The 17261-nt window shown below is 52.2% G+C and overlaps 1 protein-coding gene across 1 annotated transcript in view; it reads left to right on the top strand.

Annotated features, from left to right (window-relative positions):
- The window catches only part of SCTR (secretin receptor), a 69110-nt gene that overhangs the window by 32296 nt on the left and 19553 nt on the right, over positions 1-17261 (top strand). The window contains exons 3-6 of the mRNA XM_028101278.2: positions 2890-2997; positions 9238-9341; positions 16082-16179; positions 17128-17260. Of these exons, the coding sequence (XP_027957079.1) occupies positions 2890-2997; positions 9238-9341; positions 16082-16179; positions 17128-17260 (443 nt within the window). The remainder of the gene's footprint in view (positions 1-2889; positions 2998-9237; positions 9342-16081; positions 16180-17127; position 17261) is intronic.

Here is a 17261-nt window from a genome sequence, read left to right as displayed (position 1 = left end):
TTCGGAGAGAGAGAGAGAGAATATGAGCAGGGGGAGGGGCAGAGGGAGAGGGAGAATCTCAAGTAGACTCCGCGCTGAGCGCAGAGCCCAACACGGAGCTAGATCTCTGGGCCTTGAGATCAGGACCTGAGCCGGAAACCAGAGTCAGATGCTCCACCGATTGAGCCACCCAGGGTTCCCTTTTCTTCAACTGACTTTTAATTTTTAACTTAGCTTCCTTCTAAACAATAATAGCTATAAAATCACCGATGTGATATGCTCGTCCTATAATTGCTTAATATATATTAAATTATCTTTTTTTAAAAACGTGTAACTATTAAACTTGAAAGCAGTCAACCAGTAGGGCTAGAAGAACATGCCACTGGGGATGGGAGCACTAGGTCTGTTCCCAGTGCTGAGGCTGGAAGAGATTGTGGCCCTGTCACAGCATGATACCGTGCTCAAGACACGAGCAATGCCACGTGGAGGCAGAAGCATCAGGTCGGCTGCTACCAAGGGTCAGCCTGGAGGGTGGGATACCAGCTCCACCAGTATCAGCTCTGTCCCCCTGCACGTGTCACTTTGCCTCTCGGAGCTTGGGTTCCGCATCTCCATCACCTCTGCTGTGGGGCAGTGACCTTACCCAACCCTTGCAAGCTCCACGGTGTCTGATGCGTGTCCAGGCTTTTCTCTCTGCAGGGCTGATATGAAGGGCGTGTCAGTGAACCGGCCGCTAGGGGACCCCACTCACCTTGAGGGGAGCCTGCTCCCCCCTTACCACCAGCCCCCTCCTCCACCGCCTTCTGACAGCACCGGGGCAGTGTCCCCGTGGGTCCAGCCTGACATGACCCAGGTCAGGAAGCCTGCCAGATGCCCTGGTACCTTCCCCATCTGTCTGACCACTGGACAGGGCTTGTCTGGCCTCATGGGCGGGAGCCCTGGGCCCAGGCCCTGGCTGACCTGGCTGGGCCCAGCCCTGAATTCATTTCTCCCAAAGGGAGGAAAGAGGCCCCTGAATTCTTACACAGCTGGGAAGTGCCCCAACCGCTTCTAATACAAGACATGCGGCTCCTTGTAAATGAGGCACCCTGCTGTCATACGGAGACTTCTGCAGAAGGAGAAAGGACCTGGGTCAGCGTCATCCTCCAGGCTCCAGATGCTGGAATAACTCAAGTAGACAGACACAGTGCGTCATCTGTTACAGGTCTTCCCAGACTGGTGTCGCCATCCCAGGGCCATCTGGGGAGGCCAGAGTCACTGGGAGCCTGCAAGCTCTGAGAGACCCTGCTCAGGCCTGGCAGGCAGCATCCACGGCTGGAATGTGGACGACCAGTTGCCTGGACGGTGGTAAACCCTGCCTGGGTGCTCTGGGAGGAGCTCAGATGGACAGCTCCAGCCCCTCCTCTTTCAGGCCTCACTGTGAGAGTTGGGGTGAAGGTTCAGGGACATCCAAGGGGTTGCTCATCTCCCACATTCCTCGAGTGACACAGACCCTGGTCCTCAGTCCCAAGATGCTTCCACCGTCCTGGGCAAGCCCCGTCCAAGCCCTGCCTCTGTGTCCAAGCTCTCTCTCATTCTGTACCAGCGACCTTGCCCTGGGCCCACGGTCTGTCTGTCACTCAGGGGTGGCTCTACCTCCAGAGCCCCCAGCCGGGCATCCTGACTTCCCACTTCCGCTCTCCCCCCATCCCTCTGGGGGCCGACCCCCCTGCAAGAGGAGAGCCCCAACTGCCTTCAGCCCAGCTCTCTGCATCCTCCCTCTTTCCTTCCTGGCCCAGCTTCACACCCTGCCTCCCCGCCACCTCCTGGCCCCTCTCCAGCTCCCCTAGCCTGGCTCCATGAGGAAGGCTCTTGGAAGCTGGGATTGGTGCCCCTGAGGAGACAGGGCAGGTGGGTGAAGCCTGGGAGGTGGCATGGAGCAGTGTAGTTGGACAAACCCTTTCCAGCCCCTGCATTTCCTGGGCTGTGGGACTACAGGAACCTGCTTCTCTTCTCTGCTTCATCACTTCATTTATAAAACAAGGACAGGGCCAGTTGCCTTGGAGCACTGCTGTGGGTTAGATGAGCTCATGTGTGTGAAAAGCACAGGGTGATGGACTCTCACTAGCACAAACCAGAGCTGACAGGCCGAGGACTGGAAGGCCGGCACCTTAACGTGGAATCCAGAAGTCAGTGCTCAGACCAAAGCCTGTTTCCGAGGAATGCATGTGGGGAAACAGGCTCCTGTTTTAACACAGTATCACTCCTGGGCCCCTCCCAACACCAATTAAATCAGGATCCCTGGGTGGAGGGCCCAGTTCTGTATGTTCTGCTGATGCCTGGGTGGCTCAGTCCATTGAGTGTCTGCCTTTGGCTCAGGTCAGGATCCCAGGGTCCTGGGATCGAGCCCCGCATCGGGCTCCCTGCTCCGCGGGGAGCCTGCTTCTCCCTCTCCCTCTGCCGCTCCCCCTGCTTGTGCTCTCTCTCTCTGACAAATAAATAAAGAAATAAATAAATAAATAAATAAAATCTTTTTAAAAATTTAAAAAAATAATAAAGCTCCCTAGATGGTTACACTGTGCAGCCAGGCTGGAGGCCCCCTGCTGTCGAGTCTAATGCAAGCTGAGGCCAAGAGGTGTTCTGTCTTCTGCTCTAGAGAAATCCAGACTTGCCCTGGTGACACTTACATGAGATAATGTGTGTTCCCTCCTTCCTTCACACCTTCAACGTGAGCGCTTACTGTGTAGATGGCAGAGTCGAAGGCCCCAAAGATAAAAAGCCACATCAGACCCCACTGGTTCCTGATCTCGAAGAGTCAATACCGCACGGGAACTCCTAGCAGGCCGAGTGTTGGGGATGGTGACAGGCTGTATGGGGGGAGGCCCTTGGCCCACGCTCTCTCCCTGTCTAATGTTGTGTTCGTCTTGGCAGGTTGCGAGGGGCTGTGGGACAACATGAGCTGCTGGCCCTCCTCCGCGCTGGGACGGACTGTGGAAGTGGGGTGCCCCCCATTCCTCCGAATGCTCACTGGCAGAAATGGTAACCACTCAGCCCACGGGTCCCGGCTGTGAGGCAGTGGGTGGCCCTCTGGGTGGGGCCCTGGCCTGGAGACCAAAGAACCTCTGGGGACAAGTGGTGAACGGACTAGTGGGAGGTGGTCCTTGTTGGGGCCTGGAAGCCTTGCTTGGGGGCGTGAGGTGGGCTCGATTCGCAGGGTCCCAAGGAAGGGGGCCAGGAGGCAGTGTACTAGGAAGTGATAAAGGAGACTGGGCTTGCTTCTCTCTGTCCCACATCCCCAGCTGGGCTCCCCTACTTCCTTCCATGTTTCTGCCCCCTTAGCAACCAGACCCCTTGTTCCAGCCGCCGGGTCTGGGTCCCACGTGGCACAACCTAGCTTTCCAGAACACTTACTTTCTATGTGTCCATTCTGCCAGGCCCTGCTGATAAACTGTGCCCTCCCCGAAAGCCCCTCGCCTCCTGGGTGATCTCTTGCCTAAGGAAAACTGCAGTTTACAAGGATTTTCTTAATTTGAGGCAGGGAGGGAGGGAGACTGTGTCAGACAGGGGATATTCAGGGACTAACATTGGCTAAAGCCCCACCTGCCAGGCATTTTTATATACACAGGCTCATTGAACCATCACAACTCCCCTGCCAATCACAGAACTTGTCTCCTCCACTTGACCCAGGAAAAAGCAAAAATAACAGGGAGTTAAGAGGGGTTTAGCACTTTGCCTAAGGTTCACGGCTAGAAGATGGAGAATCTAAGATTCAAACTCACATTTCTCCGACTTCAAAACCAGTGCCCTGTCCTTCGATGCCATGGTCAAGGTGGGACTACAGCCTTGTGGTGGGGGGGGGTGATGCTGGGTGGAGGCAAGGTGGTTTCATGGCTTTTGGCCCCTGTCCTCCGTGAGGTCATTTAAAGTCGAAAGCCTCACCTGGCCCTGCTAACCCCTCCCCTCATCTATGCGGGGCAGGAAACACTGGCCAATGAGGCCCTTCACAAGAACAAACCAGAAAAGATGACTTTACACTAAAACCCACCAGCATCCCAAAGCCAGGTAAGGAAAGGTTGACCAGCGAGGAACACAAGACCATGCAGGGTGGGAGAGGAGTGTAAATTCCTAGTACACATGCGCGCACGCACGCACACACACACACACAAACACACACAGATCTGGGGAGCACATTGTGGTAGCTCACAGTCCCGCTCAGCCTCCTGGATGCCCTGCAGACAGGAACTGCAGGGGGCCGGGGAGATAGGTCTGAGTCCCCCTTCTCCACTTACTGCTTGGATAACGTCCGCTGCCGAAACAGACAGATGTCCCAAATCTCAAAGCCTTCGTACATGTGTATAATGCCTGCCCGCCTAACGTGCAAACAGGGCGCTCCTGATGAGCACCAGGCCTGAATATGATCCCACTTCTGTCCACATTGCCTCTGCCAGAATTCAGTCATGTGGCGACACTGACCTGCAAGGGACGAGGGAACGTGTGGTCCAGCCAGGGGTCAGTCTCCCAGGCCTGAGAGCCCAAGTTACTCATTCTCAGCCTTGATTTTCTTATCTGGAAAATGGGGAGAATAAACAGGACCAGTCTTTAAGGTTGTGCTTGGAAATGAATTTCAAATATCTTCCTTTGTCCTTTCTCCTCCTCTCTTCTCCCTTCTTGCCTCCCCTCCTCCACACCTGCAAACACATGCCAGCAAACTTACCAACAGTCTTTTTCTCCCAGCGTGACCCTTCCACGTCTATGTCTGGGGTCCATGGAGCTCCCGACACATGAGATTAATCCACACATGGTTGACCTACGACAACATGCTGGTCAGGTGCAAGGCCAGGACAGATCCTGGACTCCCCATCCAGTGCTCCTCCCTCGCTGACCAAGCTCTCCAGTTGGAGGGACTTGAAGCTCTCCTCCTTTCCCAGCCTTCCCTTCACAACCCTCCCAGAGCCGCAGTGCCTCTGCCTCTCCTATCAACGTCCCTCCTACCTGTCTGCAGAGGGGCCAGGCAGGGCCGTGTTCCTGGCCAAATCCTTCCCAATCAATTGCTAGAACGCCTGCCTGCCTCATTAACTAGTAGCCCACTGACTCCTTTTTGAGGATCCCCAACCCTTTAATTGCTCAAGACCCCCGGAGTTCACCCAGGAGCTCATTTCTAGGTCTGCCGTTGTGGGGGAGGAAGTTGGGGTGAAAGGCATACCTCTGCTGCAGTTTCTTCTTGATGCCACATGGTGTCGCTGTGGGGCTGCAGGAGCCACCCCTCTACCAGTCCACAGGGAGACCCTGCCCACCCCCCCACCCCAGTGCTCTGCCCTTGCTGGGGGGCAGTGTCACTAACCCCCCCACCCAGGGACCCCAGGGCCACTCTGTTCATACCCATCCCCAAGCCCAGGGCACCAGCCAGTCCAGGAGCACGGGTCAGGACCAGTCCGCCTCAGTTAGCCACCAAGAACCATCTTCCTACCACCATCTTCCCTCCCCATAGATCCCAGCCCCCTGGACTCCTCTCAGGAAGGAAGGCTCCCCTCAGTGGTTTCCCACAGGATTCCAAGGCTCCCCAACCCAACCCAGGGAGGAGCGCCCGGTGAGGACAGTCTGGTGTTTTGGACCGACCCTTCCTTTTGAGAGAAGAAAATAATAATAATAAATTATTTCCCAGGGCCCCCACTACAGGAGCCCAGACAGGATGGTTGTCCATGTGACTAGAGAAACTGCAGGTCAGAATCTGTCCCCAGATATTTTTCTGTGTGTGCCAAGGTCTAGAATGTTCCCTCCAGGATGCATTCCTTTGATTCTTAATGGGGCACTGGTCTTCCAGAGTTCCTTGTTAGAAAACACACTTCTGCGGCAGGGTCAGACTTTGGCCTTTCCCTGAGCCTTAACTCAGTAGAGAGGTTCCTTATAACCTGGTAAGTTCCCGGAGCCTTTTGAGAATTGGATAAAAGCTTTGGACTGGCTCTTCCCCAAACTGCACATATGTATATGCTCAAAATTACTGTCTGTACCTTCAGGGGCCCTTGAGGTATACATTGACCTGAACCTGGGTAAGGACGGGGCCCCGTCCTATTAGGGATTAACCCCAGGGGAAGTGGGTGGGGTTGAAGGGACTCCAGAGAGAGCCCAACCCTTGTCTTCTCAGCAGTTCTGCCAAAAGCCCGGGCAGCAAAGGGCACCGTCTTTTTAGTCACACCGGGCGCCTGTCCTGGATCACATGCAGCATCTGTCTGGAGAATCCCACTGGGTCAGTGAGGAGAAGGCCCCAAAACAGGCAGCCCAGCCCAGCCTCTAGGGACACACTGGCTGATAACCGGTTCTGGGCTCCAGGGAGTTTGTGTTCTCTTAATCCAACTTCCCATCCAACCAAGCCGAAATTGGACCACCATGTTTTCCCGTCTGACAACCTAGCTCCCTTGATTTAACTATAGAAATCTTGCACCCCCTCCTAAATTCCATGCTTCCAAGCCCCACCACCGCTGCTCCATTTTGGAAAGGCTGAAAGGAGGAGCGAGTCACACTCCCGGCCCGGCAAGCACCAGTCTGGGCCCTTCCTGGTGCTATCATGTTCCCTGCTCGGTCCTGCAAGTGGGTGGTTATTGTCACTGGGCACAGAAAAGTGAGGTACCTAAGCTCACACCCAGACGACCAAGAGGCAGGGCTGGGGTTCACACTCAGATCTGGCTAGCTGGAAACCTGTGCTCCTGGTCTCAGAAGCCTTCAGGGGCCGGGCATTCCTGGATGTGGAAGGCCGAGGTCTCCTGATGGTAGAAGCTGCCCCGGGACTGCAGGGAGGGAGGCACAGTGAAGAGTCACATCCTGGCTGCGCCCTGTTACCCAATCCTGGGCCTTGGTTTTCTTGTCTGGAAAATAAGCCAGTCACTGAGAGCTGGGAGGATTAGATCAAAATCTGGAAATGAGCATAGTGGCTGGTTCCAGAAATGCCAGCCACAGTTCTCGAGTTCAGCGGAACCCATCTGACCCTGAACCCTGTGAACCAGTGGTCCAGACCCGAGGCCTGTCAGAGAGGAGCATGTAAGGCAACCGGGGTGGCTAAGGTCCCTGGGGAAGGTACAAATTAGAGCAGAGTGGGTGTCAGAGCTTCTATCTCCAGGGCTGCGACCAGTCCCCCGGCACCTCTGCCACACGGGCAGCAGCCAGATCCTGGGACAAGCGCTTGGCCCTCCTCTGGAGTAGAGGATGCAGCTGGGCCGTCAGTCCATGGAGGGCGACTCCTCCTGGTCGCTTCCCAAGACTTCCTTCACAGCTGGCAGCTCCCCTTCCCCAGTCTTCGGATTTCTGCTCCAAAAGCTCTGTGTGGGCAAACTTCCCTGTTCTCTTATAGAAGAATTTAGAGCAGGCTCTTCTCCACTCAGTTGCTGTTCTGGCCCACCAGCCAGCAAATGGATGAGCAAGGGCTCTGGGTTGGGCCCCGGAGCCCTCGGGAGCTCATCAGCTGCTAGGGGAGGCAGGGAAGCCAGCCACCACTGTGTGAAGGGCACGGGACTTGGCCTTGGCCTTGTGCGGGGAGGAGAACGGGCCGGTGGTGAGCTCTGCGGGAGGATCGCAGCTCTCCTGTGATTTACAATGCAGAGAAATGCGGAGGTGTTGCTGGGAAGACTGAAAACTCCTTCCTTTCTGGGAGGGGCGGCCCCCTGGACGGTCTACCTCAGTGCCCCTGCTCTGCTGGGGGTTTTCAGGTGCTGGGGAGCAGGGCGGGAAGTGAGATTTGAAATAGAACTTCCTCGGTATGGGACATTTCACTATGGGAATGGCTGGGTCCTTGCCAACCATGCCAGGTTCTCGGGGAACCCACCCATTAAATGGCAGTGGGTCCTGGGATCAGTACATAGTAGGAGAAAGCAGGAGAAAGAAAGGGGATTGGTACATAGTGTGTGGCTGAGAGTGAGGGTCTGAGACCCCGGGGTTCAACTCCCATTTCCTGTGCTGTGATCTTATGCAGATTATTTAACCATGGTGTGCCTCAGTTTCCCCAACTGTAAAATGGATGCAGTATTTACATGTTATAATATGTTTTACTATAAAGGTAACTGCTTAGTTCATAGTCTTGTTAGGGTTAAAGGAGTCGCTACCTGTCACAGGCTGAGGACAGTGTCTGGCACATAGTAATCACCAGGTATTATTATAGTAGAGCACGGGATTTTATAATTGAGCAAATACACAACCCTTAAAGAGTGAGATCAATGGGGTTTTTTTGGTTGGGGGTATATAATCAGAATCGCTTGGGACCACTGTCCTTGAGCACGACACTTGGCCCCTTGTATCATATGGGACACTGTAATCCCTTGCAAGAGCACTGGGGTGCTGCCATTGCGAAGGTTTATATTTATCTCCTGCGAACACCCAAGGGGTCAAGGAGCACCCCCTGTTTTGGGAAAACCCACAAAAAACCAGAAGTGGCACCTCAGCCAGTGGGTGTGGAGGATGGGCAGGGGGGTCCCCCCTGGAGCACTGAGGGAGCTTGATGCTGAGATTGGAGCCCCGGAAGGGAAGGTGAGGGGTAGGGTGGGAGTGGACAGGCCTGGGGTGAAGCCCTGGTGCCCTGGGGCCTGAGAGACCCCTGGAGTGGGGCTGGGCCTGGGGGCAGCCAGCCGGGCTGGGGAGCGGTGACCGGAAGCTCTGCCGGGTTGGGAGTGCAGTGGGGGAGAGCTGCTGTGACCATAGGGGACTGCGGTGTGTGTCAACCCTGTCTGTGGAGCCCTGTGCCTGGCACAGAGGGATATGGGGGTGGGCGAGGCCGTGGGACCCCGGGGAGAGGACAAGTAGTGCTTGGAGGCTGAACAGGGCATTTGTTCAGAGCTGGCCTGTTTGTAGATCGAGGCCTCGGGGGTCCACAGGTCTCTCTCTCACCTGTGCACACACATCTGCATCTTTGCCCTTTTTTTTTTTTTTTAAGATTTTTATTTATTTGAGAGAGAGCGAAAGTGAGAGAGATCACAGAGGGAGAGGGAGAAGCCCACTCCCCGATGAGCAGGGAGCACTATGTGGGACTCGTTCCCACGACCTGAGCCAAAGGCAGATGCTTAACCGACTGAGCCACTCAGGCGCCCCTTTCCCGCTCCTTCTCACTGACCCTTACATATTCTTCAAGGATCGGCTGGGCCAATTGGGAGCTGACCTTGTGGTTCAAAGAAAGGCAGCTGGGGCCCAGCGATGGGGAAGCGCCACGCCGCCCCTAAGGTGTGGCTGAGGGTACCCGGGACCCCAGGCCATCTGTCCCCAGTCCCCACTGCTCACCTGCAAGATGCTTGGCCCCCACAGGTTCCATGTTTCGAAACTGCACACAGGACGGCTGGTCGGAAACCTTCCCCAGGCCTGACCTGGCCTGCGGGCTTAACGTGAACGACTCGTCCAATGAGAAGCGGGTAAGCCTGTCTGCCCTTCTTTCCCTGGCTGGGGGCCTACAGGGTGAGAAGACAGAGTGGAGCCAGCCCCGGGGCAAGATCAGGGGACCAGGAGCTGCTCCTGTCACCCACCCCACCCTGCTCATCATCCGGGGTTCGCTGGGCCTGCCTCACTGCCCTGGTCTGTCAGCCTGGAGATGGTGTTCACGAAGATCCGGGCACAGTGAGAACCTCCCTGGGCCGCCACGACACTGGGGGTGATTTAGTCATGAGAGCAAAGGAGAAGCAACGTGCTGGCTAAATGCCCGGAGCCAGGCTGGTGAGTCTGAACCCTGACTGTGACCTTGGCGGGGGTTGGGAGGACTTAACTTCTCTGTGCCTCGGTTTCTCCATCAAGGAAATGGGGCTGATCATGGTTCTGACCTCACAGACTTGCCAAGAGAACCAAACGAGGTAATCCAGGGAAGTGCTGAGAAGGGTGAGCGGCCATAGGAAGTGCTCAATAAATGTTTGCTCTCAGGGCATCTCGGACTCTGAGGGGAAGGAGAGGGCTGGTGGCTGCAGGGCAGGCCTGATTTGAGAGAGGACGCTGAGCGGTGGGCTGAGCTTCTCCGGGTGCCTCCAGAGGCCTCCCCTGAGGGGCCATTAGTTTCAGAGAGCCCTTCCATCCTTACTCTTCCTGCCTGATTCAAACACATCCTTCAAGACTCCATTCCAGCCCAGCAACTCCAGAAAGCCCTTTCTACCCGCCTCCCCGCTCCCAGGAAGGACTCCCTTAATATGCTGTGTTGGCCTCCAAAATATTACCCACTACGTTAAACAAAATCATCATCATGTGCCATGGGCATCCATCTCTCTCACTAAAATGCAAGCTCTTCAAAGGCATGAATTCACTTAACAAACATTTATCAAGCACCTACTGTGAGCCAGGCATGGGTCGAGGTGTAGGGATATTGCAGGGACAAATCAGAATCGTATTCATTTTCAGGCCCCCAGGCCCCAGCACAATGCCTGGCACTTACCAGGTGCCCAGTGAATGTTTGTTGTTGTACTGAACACCTACCATGTGCCGGTTGCGGGATACATAATGACGCTAAACCCTCAGAAGGATCCGTTGTAAGGTCGTTATTTTCTTCATTGTGCAGATGAGGAAAGTGAGGCTCAGAGGGGTGAAGGGACACGCTCAGAAACTAGTGGAGGCAGGAGTCAAACCAAGTTAGTTCCAAAAAGAGCCTGAGTCCTTCCTCTAGCTTTTGCTGCCTCCCTGGTTATGGTGTGCGTCCCCCTGGGAGATGCTCTTTTGCAGCCCCATGGGCTAAACTCCCCAGTGGGAATCTGGATGGACAGGCTTGCTGGTCCCTTGGAGGATGGGGTGGGGGCATGTGAGAGTAGCATGGGGGGGAAGCAGCAGAGTGAAGGGAGAAGATGAGGTTGGGAGACAGACCATACCCACTTCTGAATTTTTTCTAGGACTCCTCTCTCTAGCCAGTCAGTCCTGCTCTGTATGAGGGAGACTGATCCGGGGACCAAGCTGGAGACTCGGGTTTCTTCCCTCCCGGGGCTTGTCATCCAGTTGGAGGACACACAGGGGGTCTTCGGGTCTGGCCAGAGCAGGGTACCTTAATAACGAGACCCGGCAAGCATTGATCAGTGTGTACAGATGGTTTTGGAAGAGTGGATGGGCTCTGACCCCCGCAGGTGACCATTTCTCTCATTGACTTCTATGAGGACAGGAAGTTTATGTGATGACATTGGCAAAATCCATAAAATTAAGAGAGAACATTCTTATGATGGATGGCAGGCAGCACAGAGGTTCGAAAGGATGCTCTGGGCTGCAAGAAACAGAAATTTCCAACTTGCCTAATAAACAGATGTGGCTCATGTAACTGGGGATGCAGAGAACAGGTTTCAGAACTCTTTGATAAAGCAGCACTGAGAAGCTGCCAAAGGACCAGGTTCTTTCCATTTCTCCTCCTGCTATCCTGGTGGCTTCTTCTCGAGGCTGCCACTTCTCGATTTGGATGACGGCCTTGGTGATGACAGCTACATGCTTCCCCATGCCTGCTTGTCCAGGAGGAGGGACAGCCAGACTTCCTATGGCTCCTTCCCAAGAGCGAGAAAGCTTCTTCACCCAAACCCCAGCAAGCTTTTCCTCACATCTCACTGGCCCAAAGTGACTGGAGCCTGCCCACCCCTGGACCATCCCTGGCAGAGGGCTGGGATACAGGATTGTCCTAGGCCAGTGGTTCTCAAACCTTTTGGCCTTGGGACCCTTTGACACCCTTAAGAATTATTGAGGACCCCACGGAGCTTTTGGTTTTGTGAGTTATGTCTACTGAAACCACATCGGAGACACTGTTGGCTTAGACTCATCAGCTGGGGAAGAACAGAGCCCAGGGCCTTAACCATGATATTCATCCAGGGTTGAAACTTAAAATCCCAAAACAAGGAGATGAAGTTTGACAAAGGTAAATGCAAAGTTTGGACTTAACTCAGAATATTAATTGGCCAAAAGTAGTGGAAAGGAGACCTACCTTGGCTTCAACTCACATTAAAAAAAAAAAAATTAAAATCCCTAAGATCAGAAAGGTTTTCAGGCCATGTGATTTACTGGTGCCTAGATGCTGGTCCACAAGCTTTGTCTTGTACTCAGAGATTTGAATCATCCTGTCTCTTATTGTTGAAATGTCTTTTTTCTTCTAATCAAATGATGATGGAAATCAGCATTTGTTGGCTGTCTTTTTTTTCAATTTCCTTCCTTGGCACGTGCCATTGTAGTCACTGACAAAAGCCCACAGTGGACTCAGATTAGCAGAAAGGACCAGGCTGATGCTTGGGTAAATAAAATGGGGTTTGCTGGGGCGCCTGGGTGGCTCAGATGGTTAAGCGTCTGCCTTCAGCTCGGGTCATGATCCTAGGGTCCTGGGATCGAGCCCCACATCGGGCTCCTGGCTCAGTGGGAAGCCTGCTTCTCTTTCTCCCTCTGCCTCTCTCCCTGCTCATGCTCTCTCTCTCTCTGTGTCTCAAATGAATAAATAAAATCTTTAAAAAAAAAAAAATGGGGTTTGCTTACCTAGAGCTGAGGTTGGCACACTATGGCCCTTGAGCCAAACCCAGCCCACCACCTGCTTTTGCAAATAAAGTTTTATTGAGACATAGCTATGGCAATGTGCACTATGAGCAGAGCTGAGTGATTACAAGAGCCCCAATGGGCACCCAAAGTCTAAAACACTTATTATCTGTCCCTTTACAGAAAAAGTCCTGCTGACCCCTGATCTAGAGGATGCAGAAGGAAGGTGGCCCAGTCAGGAAACATGGCAGAGAGACAGGCAACTTGATCCAGGACAGACAGCAGTGAGGCTTCTGGACCGCAAGCCCCCTGGGAGGTGGTGCCCGTTGCAGATGTGGAGGGCGGGTGCACTGAGGTCACATCAGGCCTCCTGGGAGCAGGGCTCTTTCTGGATCAGAACTTACACACATAACGCAGGGACAAGTGGAGTTAGCTGGTGTCCTGAGGGTTCCCTGGCAGACAATCCGCCCAGCCTCAGGACAATGCAGAACATTCAGCCTGAACGCCCCCTACTGTCACCCCGTGCCTCCTCATGCTGTCAACAGACTGGCCCAAATCTGCTTCTGAACTGAGGGCTGCTAGCCAGGTGGTCCTAGGAGTGAGGCTCCTAGGCTCTCATCTACGTTCCTGAGAGGTGGCTCCTGGCTTCTGGGATCACAGTCACACCAGTGGTGACGCTCAATGTCACATGGCAGCCATCCCATCAAATGTTGCCTCTTGCTCTCAGAAAAGTTTTGGTCACTCTGAGTCAGATATCTTTTTGGTAGCTTCCTCCCCCTGGAGCTAATGCTTCTACCTGTCAATCGTTCTAATACTGTTCTTTCCTAAGTTTATTTGTTTCCTCGGGGTGCAATGTACCCAGTTTTTTCATGCACTCTTCCCTTCTCTGGAAATGTTCCAGTTTATTAATGTGTCTCTTAAAATAGCATGCCCAGAACTGGACGAAACACTTCAAACGTTCCAGTGTTGCCTGGTGTCCCACAGCACTCCGTTACTGTAACTGAGAATGCAATATAGCTTCTTTATAACTCATACTTCCTACCGTGATCTTGGACCCATGACTCCTGTTGAAGGGTGGATGCTGGGGGTGAGGGGTAGAAGTGGGGAAAAATTAACATGCTCTGAGTGTCTTGTGAGTGTCAGGCACTGTCTAGATACTCTAACTGATACTTCATTTGTTCTTCTGACAAGCCTGCAAGTTAGATATTATCCCCCATTTTGCAGATGAGGAATCTGAGGCTCAGAGAAGTTAAGTAATTTGCCCAAGGTCACATAGCTGGTGAGTAACAGTCCTGGGTTTGGAAACCTCGTCTCTCGGCTCTGAAGCCTGCATTCTTTCCCTGCAGTACAATTCTTAACGCCATGGAGCTTGGGACATTTGAACCTCAAGGTCATTTTCATACGAAGAGCTGTCAGCAAGGTTTCCCCAATACTATTCTTGTGCCTGTTTTTTTTTTTTAATTAATTACCTTTTTCTTCTGGTTATAAAATAGTACTCACCCCCTGGAGAGAAATGAGAAGTGTAGAAAAAAATAAAATAAAAATAACAACTCTGTCCACAAACTTATCATCCAAAGTTAACCATTATTAACCTCTAACACATCTTTTTACAGTCTTATGGTCTATGCATGTATGAGATTGAACCACATGAAATGGCCGGTACTCAATCATTTGACCTACCAAAGAGGGCAATTTCATGTAATTCAACTTAAAACTTTTTTCCAACAGATAGCAGGAATCACACTGGACATATAAAATTTGTATTCTGGGGGTGCCTGGGTGGCTCAGTCGGTTAAGTGTCTGCCTTCCACTTGGGTCATGATCCCAGGGTCCTGGGATCGAGCCCCGCATCGGGCTCCCTGCTCGGCGGGAAGCCTGCTTCTCCCTCTCCCACTCCCCCTGCTTGTGTTCCCTCTGTCGCTGTGTCTCTCTCTTTCAAATATGAATAAAATCTTTAAAAAAATTGTATTCTGCTTTTTCACTTAATGTTACATTCTTAGCACGTGCTGACATCTTTTAAAACTCTTGGGAAGCAGCATTTTAATGGCGGCATACATTAAAACAATGATTTAAAATAATTTAGTTAATTGTTCTATTGTTGGACATTTGAGTGTTTTTCACCACTAATCGTTCTGTGAGGAACATCTTGATGTATAAATATGCTTTTCCTTTTGTGCTTATTTCTTTGTGCGTGTGTGTGTGTGTGCGCGCGCGTGCTAATTTCTTAGAATTAATTCCTAGAGGGGCGCCTGGGTGGCTCAGTCGTTAAGCCTTTGCCTTCGGCTCAGATCATGATCCCAGGGTCTTGAGATCGAGCCCCACATCGGGCTCCCTGCTCCGTGGGAAGCCTGCTTCTCCCTCTCCCACTCCCCCTGCTTGTGCTCCCTCTCTCGCTGTGTCTCTCTCTGTCAAATAAATAAATAAAATCTTAAAAAAAAAAAAGAATTAATTCCTAGAGGTAGAAGGGAGGTCAAAAGGAATGCATATTGCAAAGGTTCTTGATACATGCTACTTTCAGGAGAGATTGAAGCAATTTTTGGTCCCACTCTACCCTCAGCTGCATAGAATATTATTGCCTTTAAATATTAGTTCATTTGGTTGGTAACAGATGGTATAGCATTATTGGTTTAATTTTCATTTCTTTGGTTCTTTTTAAGGCTGTCGCACAATTTGGTTTTTTTGAACCTAAAAGATGCAGGTTTTACATTTACCTTTATATGTCACCTTCTCCCATCCCATTGAGAGTCTTTCTGAATCAAAGATGAGTCAGTAATGTGAAGTGGCTGTGGGCTCTGCATCCACATGAGTGCAGTGTAGAGATCAGGGGAGGTGATGGTCCCACTCTTCCCCTTCCTGCTCAGAGAATACATTGGAGCTTTCCAGCTCTCGGTTCTGGGTGTCTTATTTAGGAAGGACGTTGACTACAGAACGTATTAATTGAGCAGAAGGGTGAAGGATCATGAAAGAGATTGAAGACACAGGAAAAATGTAATATGTGAGAGATGAGCGGGTAGAAGAGCTGTATTAAGAAATGACAGATCTCTCTGTACAATATTTGCAACTCTTCTAGAAGTTTGAAACGATTCCAAAATGAAAAGTTTATTTAGAAAAAATAATGCTAGCCCCGCATCGCCCTGCTCAGCAGGAAGCCTGCTTCTCCCTCTCCCACTCCCCCTGCTGGTGTTCCCTCTCTCACTGTGTCTCTCTGTCAAATGAATAAATAAAATCTTTAAAAAATAATAATAATGCTAGGCCTTAGGTACAGACAAATTCAATTTATTTCAAGTGGCTCCAAAGTAGGTCCAGAAAAGACTAATAGGGGCAATTTAAAAGTAATAGATTTTAGCTTCACGTGAGAAAAAATTACCTAATATTTTGCACCCTTGTATACCAGATGACCTCCTCAAAAGGCAGGTGAGTCTATATCCCTGGAGGTATTCAAGCGAAGGCTTGAATTCAGGGTGATGGTAAGGGGCGCTACGCATGGGGTAGAAGTTTGAGTTCGCATCAGATGATCCCTGAGATCTTTTCCAAAGCCAAGGTGTTCCGAGTCTATGAACTGAGGTCCGCGGAATCTGATCAGCATAGCAGTCAGTATTGAAAGGTTCAAGCTGCCTAGGCAGGTACACTCTGAGGCAGAAAAAAGCCCAGCCACCGGGTGGATGGGACTGACACATGCCTCTCTCTGCAGCATGAGTACCTGATGAAGCTGAAGGTCATGTACACCGTGGGTTATAGCTCCTCCCTGGTGATGCTCCTGGTCGCCCTCAGCATCCTCTGTGCTTTCCGGTGAGAACACATTGCCAACTCTCTGTCTCCCCAGCCTTCCACAGGCGCAGAATTTGGGTCTCTTTAAATTACTCAGGCCAGAGAAAGGAAGGTCTGGGTGGGCCACTTAGGGACCTCTTGATCTAAACCTTACCTGTGGCCAAACACTGATGTTCCTGTGACCTTGTTCATATTTTTTATTCATTCCACAATTACTGCGCACAAGAAGGAACTTACTGCACATGTACTATCTGTAATTTTCACACAATGCTATAAGATGGGTATCATTACCCCGTTTTACAAGTGTGTTAGCCAGACTCTTGGTTGCAAGAAACAGAAATCCACCTTAAGACAGTTTAAGTAAACAAAGGTGACCTGACCCACATAATTGACAAGCTCAGGGCTGCTGGCTTTAGGAATGGCCGTATCTAGGTGCTCAAAGGTATCTGCAGAACTAGGTCTGTCTCCCTCCCTTTCTCAACTCTGCCTTGGCCTCATCCTCAGGTAGGCTTTCTGCAGGGGTGGCAGAGACAACCACCAACAGCCTCAGGGGTACATTCCACTGGCTCGGCCACACCAGGACAAGGAGAGCCTCTTCCCCATTAGTTGCAATCAAAGTCCTGGGGTAGGGATGGGGGTAGGATATCTCATAGGCTAGGCTTGGGTCACATGCCCAACCTGAGCCAGTCACAGCAACCAGGGGTGGAGTACTCTGATTGGTCAGGCCTATCAAGAGGGCAGGAGGATGGAGTCACCCCCACTCAGAGCTGGACTGGGTTCCCCATAAGAAAGCTTGCTTCTGGTACCAGAAGACGGGGAAAGAGTAACAGACCTCTGACCCCTCCGGCAGAGGAGGAGACTCAGGCTCTGGAAGGTGAAAAGGCTTGCCCGAGGTCAAGGTCGTCTAGCTAAGAAGTGGCCACGCGCCTGTGGCTCTGGCCCCCATGGCCCTGCATTCTCTCTCTCCAGGAGGCTTCACTGCACCCGCAACTACATCCACATGCACCTTTTTGTGTCCTTCATCCTGCGTGCCCTGTCCAACTTCATCAAGGACGCCGTGCTCTTCTCCTCGGACGATGTCGCTCACTGTGATGCCCACAGGG

The sequence above is a fragment of the Eumetopias jubatus genome, unplaced genomic scaffold, assembly GCF_037043125.1.
Source record: "Eumetopias jubatus isolate StellerSeaLion01/CBP00866 unplaced genomic scaffold, mEumJub1_p1.0 scaffold_3, whole genome shotgun sequence".
NCBI lineage: Eukaryota > Metazoa > Chordata > Mammalia > Carnivora > Otariidae > Eumetopias > Eumetopias jubatus.
The sequence above is the reverse complement of the archived record's forward strand: the minus strand, read 5'-3'. Positions and strand labels throughout refer to the sequence as shown.